Below are 17432 nucleotides of genomic sequence, written 5' to 3' on the forward strand. Positions count from 1 at the left end.
AAATACAGCTCCAGTACTGTAACCCCTGGGAAAAAAAAGGACATGTGAGCTGTGAAAGCAGAACTATATAAAACTAAACAAAGCGATATGTGTTTATATATATATATATACATATCTATGGAAGCTACACCTAAATATGTTCAAAATGTTACCAGGAGATGTGTGCAACTACTTCCTGCACTATTCCTTAAAATGCTCTACTCACAGTAAACAAGGTAAATACTATCACTAGAGTATGTTTGAGTTTCATGGGGCTAACACTTGTGAAAAGAATTTCCTTAAAAGTGCTTCCTATCTTATGATATCTGTAAACACTTTGCTGCTGTAGATAGTTGCCCAGTGAATAGTGTCATGTTACCACTGGAAAACAAATCTTCACAGTATTTGCTATCAGCATTTTCTTTATCATAAAATGAACTCAACTCCACAAAGACAGAAAGCTAAACAAACCTTGAAAGGTGACTTTAAGAGCTTTTGAAAGTCCCAGCATCTACTTTAATACTGACCTCAGCAGGTCACCAATCTTTTTGAAATGGCTTTTAGCTATTAATTATTTATAGAACTATCACTTCCCCAGAGTTCACTGTGCACTCGTTTATTAATCTTTTCCTCAGACCCAGACTCTTCAACTCAGTTTTATAGTATACTTTTCATATGAAAACTAATCCAGGGATTTACACTCTGTGTAAACAACTTTAGTTTCCAACATGGCAAGGTAAAAAATTACCTTGAAGGGGTTACACAAACTTCAAGAAGTTGAGTAATAACATATGACTTCATCTCTCTTCAAAACACTCCAAAAACTGGAATATGAGCAACATCAGTACTTCTTCAAGTAACTGAAGATAGAGAAAAAGTGGAAAAGCAATCCTGCTATGGTATCTCTCTGCCTTTAGTATGAAATTTGTGCCTCTGTGATCTACAGCAGTGGTTTCTTTAAAACTACCTATAGAGATCCAAGGTGTCTGCTTCCGTCTTCAACAAACGAGGGAAAAAATAGACAAGAGTTTAAAAGATTAGGTTCTAACCATAACTGCATTTGCTGTAAATTATACCATTTTCCCCCTCCTACTATCAGCTCATTAATAAGAAACAAATAACCACAGTCTAAATTCCAATTATTTTTTCATAAAGGCTTTCAATACAATATATTCATATGTGCTTACATAATTTTCCCTTTGCTAGCCAAATAAACTCAATTTCCTTAACTTTCCACATAGTTCACGATTCCAAACCTATTATCTTTCCAAAACTGCTTCACTGTATTTCTTCCATTTTTGCTACACCTTTTTAAGAGGTAGGCACCTATTACAGGACACGACACTACCACTGCTAAGTCCCCAAGACCAAATACTAAAACATATTTAAAAAAACCCAGATATTATTTCCTCTAACCATCCCATGAATAAAAGCATGGCCTTTTGGCATTTATTGTTCTTTAAATACCTATTACTTAAATTGCTTTCTTAATGCAAACTATTCTTTGGAAAATGGGTTCTGCCATAGCATACACTAGTTCGTTCAGAATTCTGCAATGAATCCCATCAGGCCCCATGGCCTTGTGAAATTCCATGTCCTCAAATGGCAAATCACTGTTCTGCACTTGTGGTCCTTCAGTTCTGGAAACCAGCATGCTCAAGGCCTATTATTAAAGACTGGGGCAAATAACACATTGAATTCCTTTGCTCTCTTTCATCCTGCTACTCACATGACCATCTTCAAGTATTGCACGCATGTTTTCTTTACACCTCCTCTTGCTACTAACATATTTTAAAATGCCCTTCATGTTATCTGAAGCAGCACTGGCCAGTTTCAGCTCTAACTGAGCTTGGGCCTTTTGTGTCTTCTCCCTTCATAAAGGCTGAGAGAGCTGGGGTTGTTCGGCCTGGAGAAGAGAAGGTTCCAGGGAGACCTTTTGGCTGCCTTCCAGTACCTAAAGGGGCCTACAACTGGAAAGGAACTTTTTACAAGGACATGGAGTGACAGAACAAGGGGGAATGGCTTTAAATTGAAAGAGGGCAGGTTTCTATTCTATTGAAGAAATTGTTCCCTGTGAGAGTAGTGAGGCACTGGCACAGGGGGACCAGGCTGCCCAGAGAAGTTGTGGAAGAAGTGGAAGGTGTTCCTGCCCATGGCAGTAGGGTTGTACCAAGGAAGGAGGAAGGTCCCTTCAAACCCAAACCATTCAATGATTCCATGATAAATTAATCACAGCTCTGTACTCTTCCTGTGAAGCCTGACATTGCTTCCAGTGATCATACTGTTTCTTTTTCCTCCTGAGCTTCACCAGGACTTCCCTGTTCAGCCAAGCTGGTCTTCTGCACAGCTTGCTTGACTTACAAGTGATTCTTTGGATCATTTAAATTCTGCTTTTTGGAACTTCTGCAACATTTGTCAACCAAAGGAGCTTCTATAAATATAATAAAGTGTCATCTAAATCATTAAGAAAAACACAGAACTGCAGTAATTCCTGGACACATTCCTGGTGACTTCCACTTAAAATGTCCCTGTCTGAAACTAAGGTTTAACCTGCTTTGTCAGCATCTGTCCTAGATGTTGACTCAGCCATAAATCCACAGTTTGCTTGCAAAATTATGATTTGCAAGTGTCAGAAAGCTTGCTCAGTCTACAGTTACGCTATCAACCACTTCCTTCCTGTTCCCAATCAATGTCTTAAGAAGAAAGTGAATTTTTTTCCATCTCAGGTGGTTCTTAACAAAAGTGACGTTATTTTGCTCATTTGATTGTTCTCAAGGTACTTATGAGCTGCTTAATCATTGGTTCTACTACTTCTTGAGTGACAAAGTCTGAACAATTAGTCTACAGTTCCTAAATTATTCTCCCTTCATACGAGTAGTTATGATGATAGCACTACCACTTTTTCATGAGTTTGAGTGATAATTGCTGCAGGTCACTGACTACTTTGACAAACTTAAATATTCTGACAACCTGACCATAACTAAACTAGTTATTCTCTCTTTCATTCTTTAATCTCAGTTCTGTTTCTATCCATCTCAAAAATTATATGTATTACTACCTAATCAAAATTCACATATATTTTTTTAAAACACTGAGGCAGAGGCATGGAATACTACTGCTTTCTCTGGCATTTGTTATTCTTTCTCCCACTCTCCTCTGGTTTTTACAGTAATTATGGAACTATATTACCTTCTCCACTTGCACTTTGCAACTCAGCATTTCTACCTTTTTTTGTTCTGAATTCTTGCATTCTTCTAGTAGTTATCTCTAGCTATATAATGATTTCTATTTTTTATTATCTTAATAAAGTCGTTAAAAGGCTTGGTCCTTTTTTTTTTTTTTTTGCATCAGTATAGTTTGTGTCTTTGGTTCAGCCCCCTGGATAACTACATAATATCTTTTGAATCATCATACTTAGCTATGTTCCAGTTCCAGCAAATATTGGGCAGTCTATCTCTTTTTGATGAATTGTTTTTAATAATTATTGGTGGGTTTGGTGTATAAGCTGCTTGAAACTTCCATACTTTTGGCTCATTAGAGCTCATCCTGTCTTCTGTTTTTCACACTTTTATATGGCTCCTACTTTCCTAATAATCTCCTTTTCTCAGATATTTAAGTGTTCAGATATTCACACAACGCTTTTTCTCCCACTCAGTATTTTCAGCATCTTATTAATTAGCACTATAAATTTTATCCCCTCTTCTGCCACTCAGTATTGTTTTTTTAAAAAGCTCTCTGCCAACAGCACATTCTACCTTTTAGCCCTTTTTTTCATTTCCTTTAACCTAGCTTTCAGTTTTGCTTAGGTTCTAAGGTTACATTAGTTCAGCATAATAAATCTAAAACAAATTTGGGAAGGTTTTAGATAAAGCCACTATGAAGTGAAATTACAGTTTAAAATTTAACAGGCAGTCACTACACTTGGGCTTTCCTTACCAATAATTTTAAGATTTATGTTCACCACTTGAGTAAAGTATTCAGAATTCAAAACCACTTTTACCTTCTGAGGTTAAGGGTTATCACCTATTTATTTTAAGACAGCTGCCTCATCACTTGCCCAGTCTGACTGTTTACTCTTTTTATATGTGTGACTGATACTCACATGAAAATTTTATACAGGAACAGAGTTATAATTACACATTAGTAGTCACTCCAAAGACCTAACAAGAAATCCTAAGACAACAGACACCACAAGGACACAGATGGCAGATTCAATAACAAGATACTTGACTCAAACTGCCAGCCAGCCCTCAGCAGGCTGAGGAATAGCCCCGTCAGAACTGTACTCTCCTCTTCACTGCAGCACCACAACAGACAGCGATCATGATCAGCACAAGACTGTGAACTTCAGAAACCACACTGTCTCCATTCTCAGCCTCTGGCTTACCTAACACAACTAAGCTTGAGGTTAGGTCACCTTCAAACTCCTAAGAATAGACTCCTAAGAAGGGAAAAGAAGCATATAGCTACTGTTTTGCTCTCAGGTATTCTTCAACAAGAACAAAACGAGTCTTTGGCTCGTACTGACCATATGTGATACAGACACTATTTTCTCTCTGCAGAGAAGCTAGTTGTCTCTGTCTACTGACACCAACTCCTCCTCAGCTGATCAACCACCCAGATGCCTTTGTAAGTTCCCTGCTAATTAAACCCTTGCATTCACAGCATCCATGGCAAGCCACATCTTCCTATAGTGCCTGACAGCTTCCCTGAGCAAGCACTGCAAATGTTAGGTTGCATCTCCTCACTGATTTCCTTTGCAGGAGCATGACAGACACAACTCCAGCAAGTTAAGACAAGGACCTAGGTAAAGCCTTCCAAGGTCAGGATCCCTGTCTGGGCAGAGTCCCCCCAGCTGCAGGAAGAAGAAAGACTAACAACCACATTGGTGATACACCATTTTTCATACACATCTTCCCTTTAGGGTATCTCTTACAATACCTGCCTTGTCTTCAGTTGGCAACCTTGGCTGGCTAACATATTTGGTCTCACAGGTGTCTCCAAATACTAGCAACCATAGGCCATTAAGAAGTTCTCAGGCTGCCAAAGAAACCTGCACTCTGGACAAAAGTATATAACCATAATTAAGGCTGTAACCTGATGCACATGTTATGACACCAGTCCCTCTGAACTAATATGTATCTAACATGCTAAAGGAAGAAGGTATATAGCAAATTATTTAGTGTTCCAAAAAAAAAAAATCAAAGGCTCCCTCCACACCAACATGTTGCCTCCTATCAAATGTAATTATAATTATGTGTGTGGGTTAATTCCAACATGGCACTTTGTATTCAAGTGCCACACAAGAAATTCATCTGTTTCTAGAAGAAAAGCCTACCGGAAAACCACGTAATTTTTAAAAATGCAAAAGATTCTCTTAGGCAGTAATCTAAAAAAGAACCCAGATTCACTGTGCCTCACTCTTCAAAACCATTTTTCCTTCACAGTCACAAGTCAAATCAGCATCTCCCACCGAACTTCCAGACTGGAAAAGGTTACTACAATGGACAGATAACATGTGGGTCCATAATAATTTTCTGGAAACAGGAATCAGTAATTAAAGCCAATTCAATAATTCACAAAGAAAATACAGGTATGCTGATCTGGGCAGCTGGTGTTTATTGTAAAACCACTTCATTATTGAGAGCTCTTTCCTATAACTGCAGAAGGCTGCAATCTCCACTATCACTGCAGAGCCTGTTTACCCTGTGGGTCATTTTTTGTTACAATATTGAACCAAAACCCACAACAGGAGATAGGAATTATTATGCTTGGCACAGGACTAACAATGGCATATCATTAAGTTTTGATGACTGTCTCAAAGAAGAGCAGTTTTCAAGTCTGAACTTGGGGGACAGGAGGGGACTAAGCAACAGATCACGGGGAGAAACTTTGATCATGTCTCAGGTTGATCAAAGGGTCACCTGATACCTTTTAAAAAGCCTCCCTGGGCATCCTGGAGACAAAGGTAGAAGAGACCAGGGGAGACACTGTAAAAGCAGACAGTGTTATCAACTGCAAGGCAGGCCATAGTAAATGAAAACTGACTTCACAAGAGATGAGAAATAAGCTATGATTTGAAGAAAAGTTTGGAGCAGAAGCAGAGAAGTGAATTCCCCACAGTGCACAAATTTTGAAACAAAGTACATTCAGGAGGAAAGGGCTGGAAAAAGTGTGGTCATTATTATTTGGTTTATCTTGCTTTCTTACAAGAGTCAAAAGGAAGACTGGTTGCTTTTTAAAGACATCACAAAATCTCAAGAATCCAGCCTCTGCAAAATTTCTATTCATTTTCCAAACTCAGTAACACAAATCTCCTCTGGCAACAAAACTGCTAGACACTACAAAAACAGGCAGACACATTTCCTTGCCCCCTGCCTGGCAGTCATCAGCTTCTGAATTCAGTAATAAAGCAATGAAACCCCAGTGGAATTCTGTCTTCCAGGAGCCAGCAGCAAACCCTGTGTACTTCTGAACAGATAAGCAACGGCCAGCCAGATATTGAAATTTGCATTTTTCAGGCAAACAAAGTCTTTGGGAGTGCTGTGCTTCTATCTGACTACACTCTGCTTCATTCTTCCTTTCTGCTTTGCATGTGGCACTGGCTTCTGCGACCATCTGTGTCAATGCAGCCAATGTAAATACTACTGCAAGCAATGCAAACCATCCTAATGCCTGTACAACCTATCTGAATGGCAAACAGACTTCAATGGGAATTTTTTCACAGTATTGCTCCCACTGTAGGTACATAACACATAGTAGTTGCTGAAGACTATGCTCAGGTTTACCTAAAATAGGCATCACCACATAGATGCAGCAGCATTTACTTACTAGATGTAGCTTATATGCTTCATTTTGAAAGTACTGCAACAAACAGATGCATGCAAATTGTGCTATTATCTAAGCTGTGCCTGAGAACGACAGAAATTCATGTGCTGACAATATATGCTGTGGCTCTACTCCACAAAACGAGTCTTCACGATGAGGCTGAAGCCCAACCAAGTACATTCAGAGGATATTTACCCAGTTTACCTGCCAGACAAGAGCAGTAAGAGGGAATTAAGGTTCATCAGGAAGAAACAATAATGGATGCTTGCAGCCCTGACAGACAGTGCCACTACAGAAAAATCACATTAATGCAGTTAAGATCTTCACTAAGGAAGAATTACTCTTACCCAACACCACTAACTTAAGATATACAAGCCTCAGATAACAACTCATAATTGAATCTGAATGTATAGAGAACAGATCAAATTCAAATTATCAAAACATTTTGTTCTCTCTCCCAGCCTAGCTGAATGTACCTGGTCAAATGACAGATGAAAATAAAAATTGGTCTCACTTACTGTATCAATGTCTAGCTCTGAAAATAAATGAAGAAATAGTCTCTCTTCACTGAAAACCCCCAAGTTTTATTTTCAAGGCTTTTATTTTTTTATCTGGACTACAAATTAAACTGCAAACATATCTTAAGTTTGGAAGAAAAAACAACAAAGGACAGCAAGATAAATTGCAGATATTAATTACTCTACAGAGCACTAATGTTCATTTAATGTAATTTTTCACTACATTTTACTGAAATTTAAACTATATTACAGTTCTTGATGCTAATTCTACATTCAATAAATGTAAACATAGACTTTCTGGTGACTCAAAAATTCACAGCACATTTTGCTGGGATAAAGTTCCAGACCAAAACTTTCTGTCCCACTTCATAATGATCCTAGTCTCACTATAAGATGTTACACTCTTTTGAGGGTAACAGCTAAATAAAAATAACTGTAAAGGGAACAAAACTCACATGCCAACTTTCAAAGCCAAGAACTGTTCCATTCACTGGATAACTAACACCTGCAGTGTAGTAGTGCAAAACAACACAAATGTGCTAACAAATCAGATATCGTGTTCTGAAGATATCTCACTTCGCTTCTGTGGCTCTGCCAGGCCAGCAGTGGCAGTACAGTTTCAACATGGAAAGGGCTGAAATGGATCTCTTAACACCCTCATCAGAGAATCAAAGGCACATTTTTGCTAAGGAGAAAAGTACATTTTCTGAGAAGCAGAAAAAGGATTCAGGTATTCTGACTGAAGTGTTAAACAGTGATTGGGGCCATGCTCCAAGTGGGAGCTCAGCTTCAGACAGACCAGGAAATCCAGTGACTATTCTCTATGCAAACTGCACTGCTTTAGTTTTCTCTATCTGTCACATCAAGTATAGAACAAATGCACAACTGGTTATAATGAAGATCAAAATTACATAGCTCAGTAGAACTCAAGGCTTTTACACTTTCAGGTACCATATGAAAGGATAAACGACATGACAAAGGTCACAGCAGTACAGTGAGAAAAACTCACTTCCAAGTCCTACTTCACACTTTCTCTCATGCTGACACTGACAGTATACAAACACCAACCTGAGCTCAGCGATTACTGCCTTTTATAAACAGTCCCTTGAAAAGATAGAATAAACCCTCTTTCCAATATATTTTTTCCAGTGCCTTCCTTAATAAGAAAACAACAGGCAAAGTAAGGAAGTTAATCATGACAAGACTACACAAAAACAAATATATTCATGAAATTTTGATTTTTAGCTGAAAATTTCCAACACCCTACTCTCAGGAGAAAGTGGCTGAAAGAAAGAAAACTCTTTCAACACAGCAATACAACAATAAGCATGTGAGTGTGTGGGGCAAGGGTCAGGGAGAGATATGGGTATTAACATGCTATTGAAGAAAAGGTGCAGTTTATAGTTACTCTGTTTCTACTCACTGTATTGGGTACATATGGCAACCCATAAATTTTCTCCTGTGTTTCCTTTAAAATTTCTGTGGTTGACTTTTTCAGAGGATGTTTCCCATGGTAGATTTGGTCTAAGACAGCATAAAACACCTGAAGAGATAAAATACATGTTTGTCTCTGGCACATGTCATTGGCATTTGAAAACCAAAACAGACAAATACAAGGTGAGAGAAGGACTAAGGAGAGGGAAGAGTTTAAATATAGATGGTTTAGTAAAGTTTTTATTTTTAGTACAACATACAAGGAGAGAAACAGGTTTTTGGAGTACACCAACCACCACCACTGTGACCTATCATAAATCCATGTTTAGGTCACTGAGAACACTGGCAATAATAAATTGTCTGCATTTAAAAATAAAGACCTGCCCCTAAAGCCCCTCAGCAACTCCTCTTTTCAAAAAGAGCATCTTTAAAGAGATTTAATAAAAATACCTATTTTTAAATTATTTGAGATGTTTTAGTTATTTGAGTGGACACAGCATAATAAGCAGAGTATTTGGTACTTTAACAGTAAACATGAAACGGGCATGGCCAGAAGAGTGCCAAGGCTCAGTGTGTGCCATCATTGAAAAAAACTGCAGATTTTTTTAATATAAATTTCCTATTCTGTGGAAGTGCAGGCAAGAGAGAAGACACCCACTGCTGTGCAACACAGGATATTTTTGAGCAGTTTGATGGATCCAGATATTTCAGGGAAGAGTTCAGGTCAGGTCATCCTGTGGTAGGCACACTTCACAGGAAAACTGACAGTAGGGAGCCTCAAATAGCTTTTGTGCAAGGAACGCAGCAAATAATCTGGCTAGAGATTCAGGCCAGTCACACTCCCAGGGACACTGTAATGTCATCCCCAATGACAAACACACTGTTCCAGGAACTACAACCATGAAATTTTATGGAGAAAAAGTTATTTGGATGTTTTATGCAATCTCAGTAACACAATCCCCTCAACCTCTGAAAAGATTCTTTATTAAGAAATTTAGTTACAAACCATTCTCAACCTCTAATAATTTATGGGAATTTAGCATTTTTTAATTTGGTCTGGATACAACACATTTTCACCAAAATTGTGTCTGTTTCTAAGGGACCATATTCCTTCTGTTTGAATAAGCTGTCTTCTAACATACAGAATCTTGATAATACTTTGACAGTGTTTCTTGACAAATAATAAATGTGAAAATTGATTTTTTTTCAATAAAAACTGAGAGTTCTAAGGAGAAGGGTGAAGAGGCCATGTCTTGATTTCCTGCTTGCTTCATACATGGCTAATGAGGAGAAAAGAGGTCAGTAAGACAAAACTTGCACAATCACCCATTAGTGGCATTGCAAGTTTTGTGTCCCAGACAGCAGCACTGAACAAGACATGCAAGCACTCAACACTGCTCATCTACAAACACACAGTAGGCAACAAGTAGCTGTTCAGAGGACAACTCCATGAAGAAGCTGCACCAAATGGCAAACAATAACCAGCACCTTATTTTTGAAACCAAAACTTTGCAGAGGTATTTTAATTTTTCCATCATTATACTGATAACATGAAAAACTAAAAATCTATAGATTTTACACTAGACTGTAAACGCTACAATATTTTTTAATCTTATCTTAGAAAGACACTTTACAATGCCTTTGCTTGTACTTCTCATCTTCAGATGAAATCTAGGGTGATCCTGTCACCCTAGGCCTTTGTGACTTTGCAGGAGTCATTTCAGACTGACTTCCCTGTCCTCCCTAAACAAACCAAACATGAGGAACTTCAGCATCTGACAAAAGACTATCATTCAGCTTCAGCACAGCCTTGATTCTCTTTTTCTTTGTCAGGAACAGTTTGCAGTTGCTCTTTAGTGTTCCTCACAAGACGGAATGGACTGCACTGCGGCAGACCTTCTCTAAAGTGAAATTTGGAGTCAAGCAGTTTGTGGTCAGGGAGGTGGAACAAAAGCTCAACTCACAGCTAGGAAGTGGGAAAATGTCAGCTGAAGGCCAGTGAAACGAGCTGCCTAAAGAACAATGTGGTGATAGGGAAATGAGTCACTGAAGCCAGCTATAAGCTTTCCCTTGATCCTGGCACATGTAAAGCGTGGGAAGAAAGCTATGAGCCAGACCACCTGGACAGCACAGTTCAAAAAAAAAAAAAAACCCTGAAAATAAACTTGGATGAACTTTATACCCATAAGCATTCCCATCTACAAACCACAGTTCTGTGTGTTTACACAGGCCTTTGAAATAGGAAAGGGAGACACATCCCAGGACCACAGGATTTTAGGTGATACTGTGGAAGAGCAAGCTAAAACTTAATATTAAACAGTAGTTGAAAGATGATTTTTAATTTCAGTAAAACATGTTTCTCAAAAGACTTACAAATATTAAAAGGCTATCATTATCTTCATACTGTCTATTTTGCACTTATATTGGTATGGGTTTCATTTCATTCCAGTTCTTTCTAGCTCCTTGTCTGCTAAATGCCATTAACACGTAAACAGTTACGGATTTTCCACTGAAGTTACTACTGGCTGAAAGACTCAATCTGCCTGGCAAAAGCCTTAGGAAAAGATGCATGGACTGTCCTATCTTTCCTCCTGAGTAACTGATTACATGAGTTGGAAGAAAATTCAGAGGTATTGTAGTTATGATAAAAAAACAGCAACATTTTTTACTTTCACATATCAACAGACTTATTTTCTGAACAGACCAAAAAAGAACCTTCAGCTGTTTTCTACACTGGTGGAATATTTGTTAGCCTATTTCTTTCTTTTAAAGGTCAAATATGGCTTACACAGCATTTGGTCATCAGTACAGAATACAGTCTTTGTAAAGTCTGAAGGAAAGGTATCAGAATCATCATTCAGTTTTTTCAGGTATATACACTAGTAACACATATATACTTTGGCACCTGGAGATTAAAATGTATGTTGCTTCAATTGCTTATTATACTTCTAAATCTGCAGAAGTAACAATATGCATTTCTCCAAAGGAATGTATGAGTTTTATATCTGCCATGGAGTCAACTTCTCTGGGTCAATTTTTCTGAATTATTAAACAGAACAGCTCTGCGAGTCTGTATCTTTGAAATGAGTACATACTTCTTAAGGTCTCACGTTAAGAATCTCCAAAAGCATAGTGCTGAAAGTAGGAAATCAATAATATCATTCAGTGTGGCACTGTGGTAACTTGGCACAGGTTGAAACTGGTTGAACACTAGTTACACAAGTCATTTGAGGGCAAGCAGCCTGCTCAATCACTGCATCACTGCCAGTAGCAGTCAATCATTAGGTTCCCATGGGAATTTGAGCCCACCAGAAGTGGGTGTTCTCTCCCCAGTTGTAAAGATATGGGATCGGACTCAGCCAGCATAGGTTTAGGAAAGGCAGGTCCTGCCTGACCAACCTGATCTCCTTTTATGACCAGATGACCCAACTAGTGGATGAGAGAAAGGCTGTGGATGTAGTCTACCTGAACTTCAGCAAAGCCTTTGACATCATCATCTCCCACAGTATTCTCCTGGAAAAGCTGGCAGCCCACGGCTTGGACGTGTGTACTCTTCACTAGGTTATGAACTGGATGGATGGCTGGGCCCAGAGATACGTGGTCAATGGTGCTGCATCCTGTTGAAGTCTGGTCACTAGTGCTGTCCCCCAGGGATCAGTACTGAGCTCAGTTCTACTCAGTATCTTTACTGATGATCTAGATCTAGGCCAACAGTATGAGGTTCACCAAGACCAAGTGCTAGGTCCTGCACTTTGGCCACAATAACCCCATGCAGTGCTACAGGCTGGGGGAAGAGTGGTTGGAAAGCTGCCTAGTGGAAAAGAACCTGGGGACGCTAGTCAACAGTGGTCAAAACAAAATCACAAATATCACACAGCAGAAACCTGTAGCACACTAAATGCAGCTAAACTCTCAGTGTAAAAAAAATTGGCTGGATGGTAATGCCACTGTACACATCTGAGAACCAATGTCACAGGTTTGAAAAAGACCTAATACTCATTTTAGGTAGAACCCTCATTTCCTTTACTTCCTTTGAAGAACAGCAATATTGATTGCTTATGGAAATGACTTATCAATCACACCCACCCACAGAAAATAAAGGTTTATGAATTTAGTTACTTCTCCTAATACTGTGAGAGAGAAGCCTTACATCTTATATAGCTCAGCCAGCAATTCTGATGGCAGTGACAAGTTGCCACTTTCATACTGGAGCTGCAGAAGACAAGGAGCTCAAATAACATTCCAGTAAATAAACGTGCTGGTTTGATTTTATTAAAGTGCCCTGTACCTCTCAGTCCTGCCATGTTTTACTGACCCAAGGCATACAATACTTCCACTACTGCATGTTCTCCATAAAGTACTCCATTACTGCAAGAACTCAAACTTCATTTGGGAATTCTGATAATCCAACCATTTTCAAAAGCTCTGGTTTTCATATTACCCTACAGATTTAGAGATTTAGCTTTAAGCAGACAATACAAGCTATGTTCAGGAAAACAAACATTGATACTAAATTTTATTAATTTTCACTAATTTGCATATAGTTAGATAATGTGTCTACATTCAAAGTAGCAACATTGTAAGAACCAAAATATGTTCTTAAAGTCCTGAATAGAGAGTAGAGACTAGAATGCAAAGAACATACCTGGAGTTGCATATCAGCTGCAGCACACACCTTTTTGGACTCACATAGCCTCGACACCATGTTTTTTGGTAGTGGCTTGAATTAAAAAAATAAAGTAAAATCAGATTACATTTAGAACTGCTGTATATTTATAAATAGTATGATAAATACTAGAAGAGGCTGAAGATAAAACCTGATGGTAATAAAAACGTATTTGAAGTGGTTTACATTGAGGAAGGAAATCTCATTTGCTAAGCAAATCACTAAACGGCCAATTAAGGTATTAGCAGAAGTTCACATAGCAATGGATAAATCACTGTGTCTCTGTGTTTATTTTTCTATAAATTGATTCCATATTCCCTTATATGACTGTTACAAACGTTATGTCTATATTTAGAGATGAAGAACAGATTGGGGCAGTTAAAGTCCTCCCACATCACCCCATCTAATCCTCGAAAGCAGATATTATAACTGATTCTCCTGGTAATCTTTGAGCATAGTTCACTTAGATTTGCACAGAGCCCCACATAACTCATAACACTGAGCTGGTGGGGTTTTAATAACTTCAGCTGAGACAGCATCAGATCTTCTACTCCAACCCACATAAAAAATATTTACTCATACTGAACAGTAAATATCTACCCTTCGAAAATTTTAACAAAGTTGAATTCATTCCATACCTACGTCAATAAAATTATCCATGTCACAACACACTGACAGTCGAGACACTTTTCAAGCCTTTCATAGTGTGCTGAAGTGTTTAACAAATAATACAAGAAAGTCTGCAGATATGGCAGCGCCGTATGTTTAGATTCTATGCAAATGATACGACTTCAAGTGCTCACAAAATAAAACCCCAGCTCTGGAGAAGTTACACACAAGTGAGGAAAATGCTATCAATTAACTGTGAAATCTGGATGTTGAAGCAGGTAAAGGAAAACTCTCAAGTTGCACCGCTGTTTCATGCAGTACTTGCTAAGGCTTGTAACCTCTTCTCCAAGTCAACTGTTAGCTGGGTCAAGAATGGTAGAGAACAACATCCACTATTTTGCCTGTCATATATGTGCACAGCTTTTACATTGAACACCTAAAACTGAATTAATGAACATGAAATCTGCCCTACAGCATATTCTTACTGAGCCAGTATTTACATTTCCCAAATACAAAAATTGCATTTTTGTATTTGTATGGTACAAATTACATATGATTTTGCACTGCAGTTTCAGTTGCCATGCAAGAAACCTTTGTGTAAGGAAACCTATAGAATTTCAAACAGATTTTGTTAAACACCAAACTTATCAGCAACTCTTATCAACATTTTGGAGGCTTTCATTTCCTAGTGAAGTACTGCAACATGGAATTAAACAAAACTGATTTCTGCTAAGGGTACCTGTATTTTGGGTACAGCAAAGTATGAGAAAACTGAATGGGAATTATTAAATTGCAATTTGTTCAATGTCAAAAAAGCTGAACAACCGAAAGCTTGGCAATGACAAATATGAATATTTTACACAATTATAATTTAAGAGCATTAAAGCCAAGAGCACTCCTACCAGTGAGGCCTAATCAACTCTATCAGCATAATGGATTTTCAATTTTATATTTCATCTATATTAAATGATGGCAAGAGGAAGTTAAGTGCACAGGCTTTCAGCTGGTACACAAAACAATGACAAAAAAAAGTGTAAAGACTCGTCTCATTGGTATTTCGATAAACCACAGTCCCACAGATCCCCAACTGGATTGGGAAATCCAAGTTTGCAGTTCACTAGGGCACAGAGCAGCAAGGTTCAGCGATGCAGTCAGACTTTGTACGCTCCCTGGAAGAGTAGGTCACATCCAGTCCTGCTCAAGAAACAACCAAAGCAAGTCTAACTCTCAGTTCAGAGCTAACCATTTCTCAGACTCACCACACAAGAGAGTCTTGCCTTCTTTTGACTGTACAGCAAACAGCTGACCTCAAGCCACAGGAGACTGCTTAGAAGGCAGCCTCCGTGCTCACCCATTTCTTCCTTGTGCTCTGCTACAAGCATCTATCCTATTCTTAGCTGAACTCCTGAAGGGAGACACAGAATGATCATTAATAACATACTAAAATCTCTCTGCACAGCAGATGGCTTAGCACTACCTTCTAGAGACAAAATAAAATGTAGGCAATTTTAACAAGATACTCCAAGAAAAATTTGTTAACCTTTTTGTAGCCATATAAATGTCAAACAATACTGTCGATCTACGGTGCCTTAAAGAGCAAGCTGTACTGCTTGAGCAGATTAAAATCAACAGGAAAATAGAAATCATTCTTCTGACAACACCTATTGACAAAAAGGCACAGGGCAAAGGCATAAATGTTCTTTGTTTAAATCTATCAGTGTCCCTAAATTGGCTCAAGGATTGTGTTGTGATCATAATACATGCGCCAAGTAGAATTTGGCACCAGAAAACCATTGCCTAAATTGGATTAAATTGAAAGAATGATAGAGAGATCGCATATTTTTCCCAAAACACATTTGGGATATTAATATTTAAGATTTCAGGGAAGAAAAATTTGACTCCAGAGGGTTTTTCAAAGATCACCACTCCTCTCCAAACTACATTTCTGTCAATGTCAAGCATACATATATGCTGAGGTCTTGAATATACGAAGGAAGATGCACTGTTTCAGGCAATAGAAACTATTCCTTCTTGCTCCATTAGTCTCTCACAGCCCCTTAATAAGCAGCTGAGTGAAGGGGAAAAAAAAAGCATCAGCATGATTATTTTACTTATCCTGAAAGATGAGCTCTCCGATAAAACAAGAATGAAACCGACATCTTTCTAAAGACTTCACAGAGCTTTGGCTAAAACTATGTTAATTGAATAAGCATTCCGGTTTTTAAACATTACATACTTTACTTTGGGTTCCACTTTTCCATCCTTCTCTATTAAGTAACTTTCAGATCTTGGAATGAATTTTGCAGCATGTTTGTCATGGTGGCTTAAAGAACAGAATTCCCTGTGTCCTAAAGGATGCTTAAGTCCTTACTGTTGTGCAGTAACTGAAACACATTACAACTGTTTACTATCAGTGGGCTTATTCTTGTAATCAAGCTAATACAATACTGTCTTTGTAATTCCATCTCTGTGAAAAATTGTCAGTTCAAATTTGAACAGCTGAAACACTGGCCTTTGTTCAGGAGAGCCTCCAAAGACACACAAGCTTAAAATGATTTAGCTCAACAGACCTACCACAAACAAAATTAAAGACACAAACACAGTTATACAGAAAGGCACACATGCACCAGATTGTCTGCCCAAGCCCTGCTATGACCTCATTTCGGTATGGCTTGACTTCATGAGTTTACCTGACATTCAACTTTAGTAATTAATTAACACAATCTTCTCCGTTCCTTTTTGTTATCTCGAGGATTTTCTGTTTTAGTTACCTTTCAGAAGAGAGGAAAACTAGGCTTGCTGCTTTCTTGAAACAAATATTTTTGCTGCCCAGTTTTTTGTACTACATTCAGAAGACTTGCTCCTTTTGCCACAAGAGCTTTTCACTCCTCAGTATTCAACAGCACAACCATCCAAAATCGACATAAAGCAGAGGCAAGCTTTCTATAAACTTCAAGACATTTTGGCCCAGACCCTCATGATCTACATCTAAATGCTTAATGCATTCTCAACTTTGAAAGCCTGCCCAACTTTTTTCCTGCAATGCTACTAAAATATGCTTTTCAACACTTCACATGTTTTAATAATCAAAACAACACCTCTTTCCCCTCCTCTTCCCATAAGCGTAGCACTGATTCTAAGAGAGGATCCTCAAGGATGAGTCCTCCTACAACTGACTTTTATGACAATGGCAATCATAAGCTAGGGCTATGCTAACAAGTTTTTCCAATGTAGTTATGTACAGTAGGACTGTTAAAAACGACACCACTTGAAGTCTACATGCAAAAACTATAGTGTAGATGCAGCAATACTGAAAGAAGGAGGCTTTTTTCAAACTGCCTGCACTGCCTCCACAACAAGCTGGGTCAGTAGAAAGTCCTCCTGTCAACATTCAGCAG

General features: G+C 38.3%; 1 protein-coding gene across 1 annotated transcript in view; it reads right to left on the reverse strand.

The window, feature by feature from the left end:
• Positions 1-17432, reverse strand: part of MIPEP (mitochondrial intermediate peptidase) — a 70664-nt gene that overhangs the window by 17476 nt on the left and 35756 nt on the right. Inside the window, exons 14-15 of the mRNA XM_009083479.1 lie at positions 13405-13479; positions 8749-8868 (exon numbers count right to left, since the gene is read on the reverse strand). Of these exons, the coding sequence (XP_009081727.1) occupies positions 8749-8868; positions 13405-13479 (195 nt within the window). The remainder of the gene's footprint in view (positions 1-8748; positions 8869-13404; positions 13480-17432) is intronic.

Source organism: Acanthisitta chloris, unplaced genomic scaffold (genome assembly GCF_000695815.1).
Source record: "Acanthisitta chloris isolate BGI_N310 unplaced genomic scaffold, ASM69581v1 scaffold10151, whole genome shotgun sequence".
Classification (NCBI taxonomy): domain Eukaryota; kingdom Metazoa; phylum Chordata; class Aves; order Passeriformes; family Acanthisittidae; genus Acanthisitta; species Acanthisitta chloris.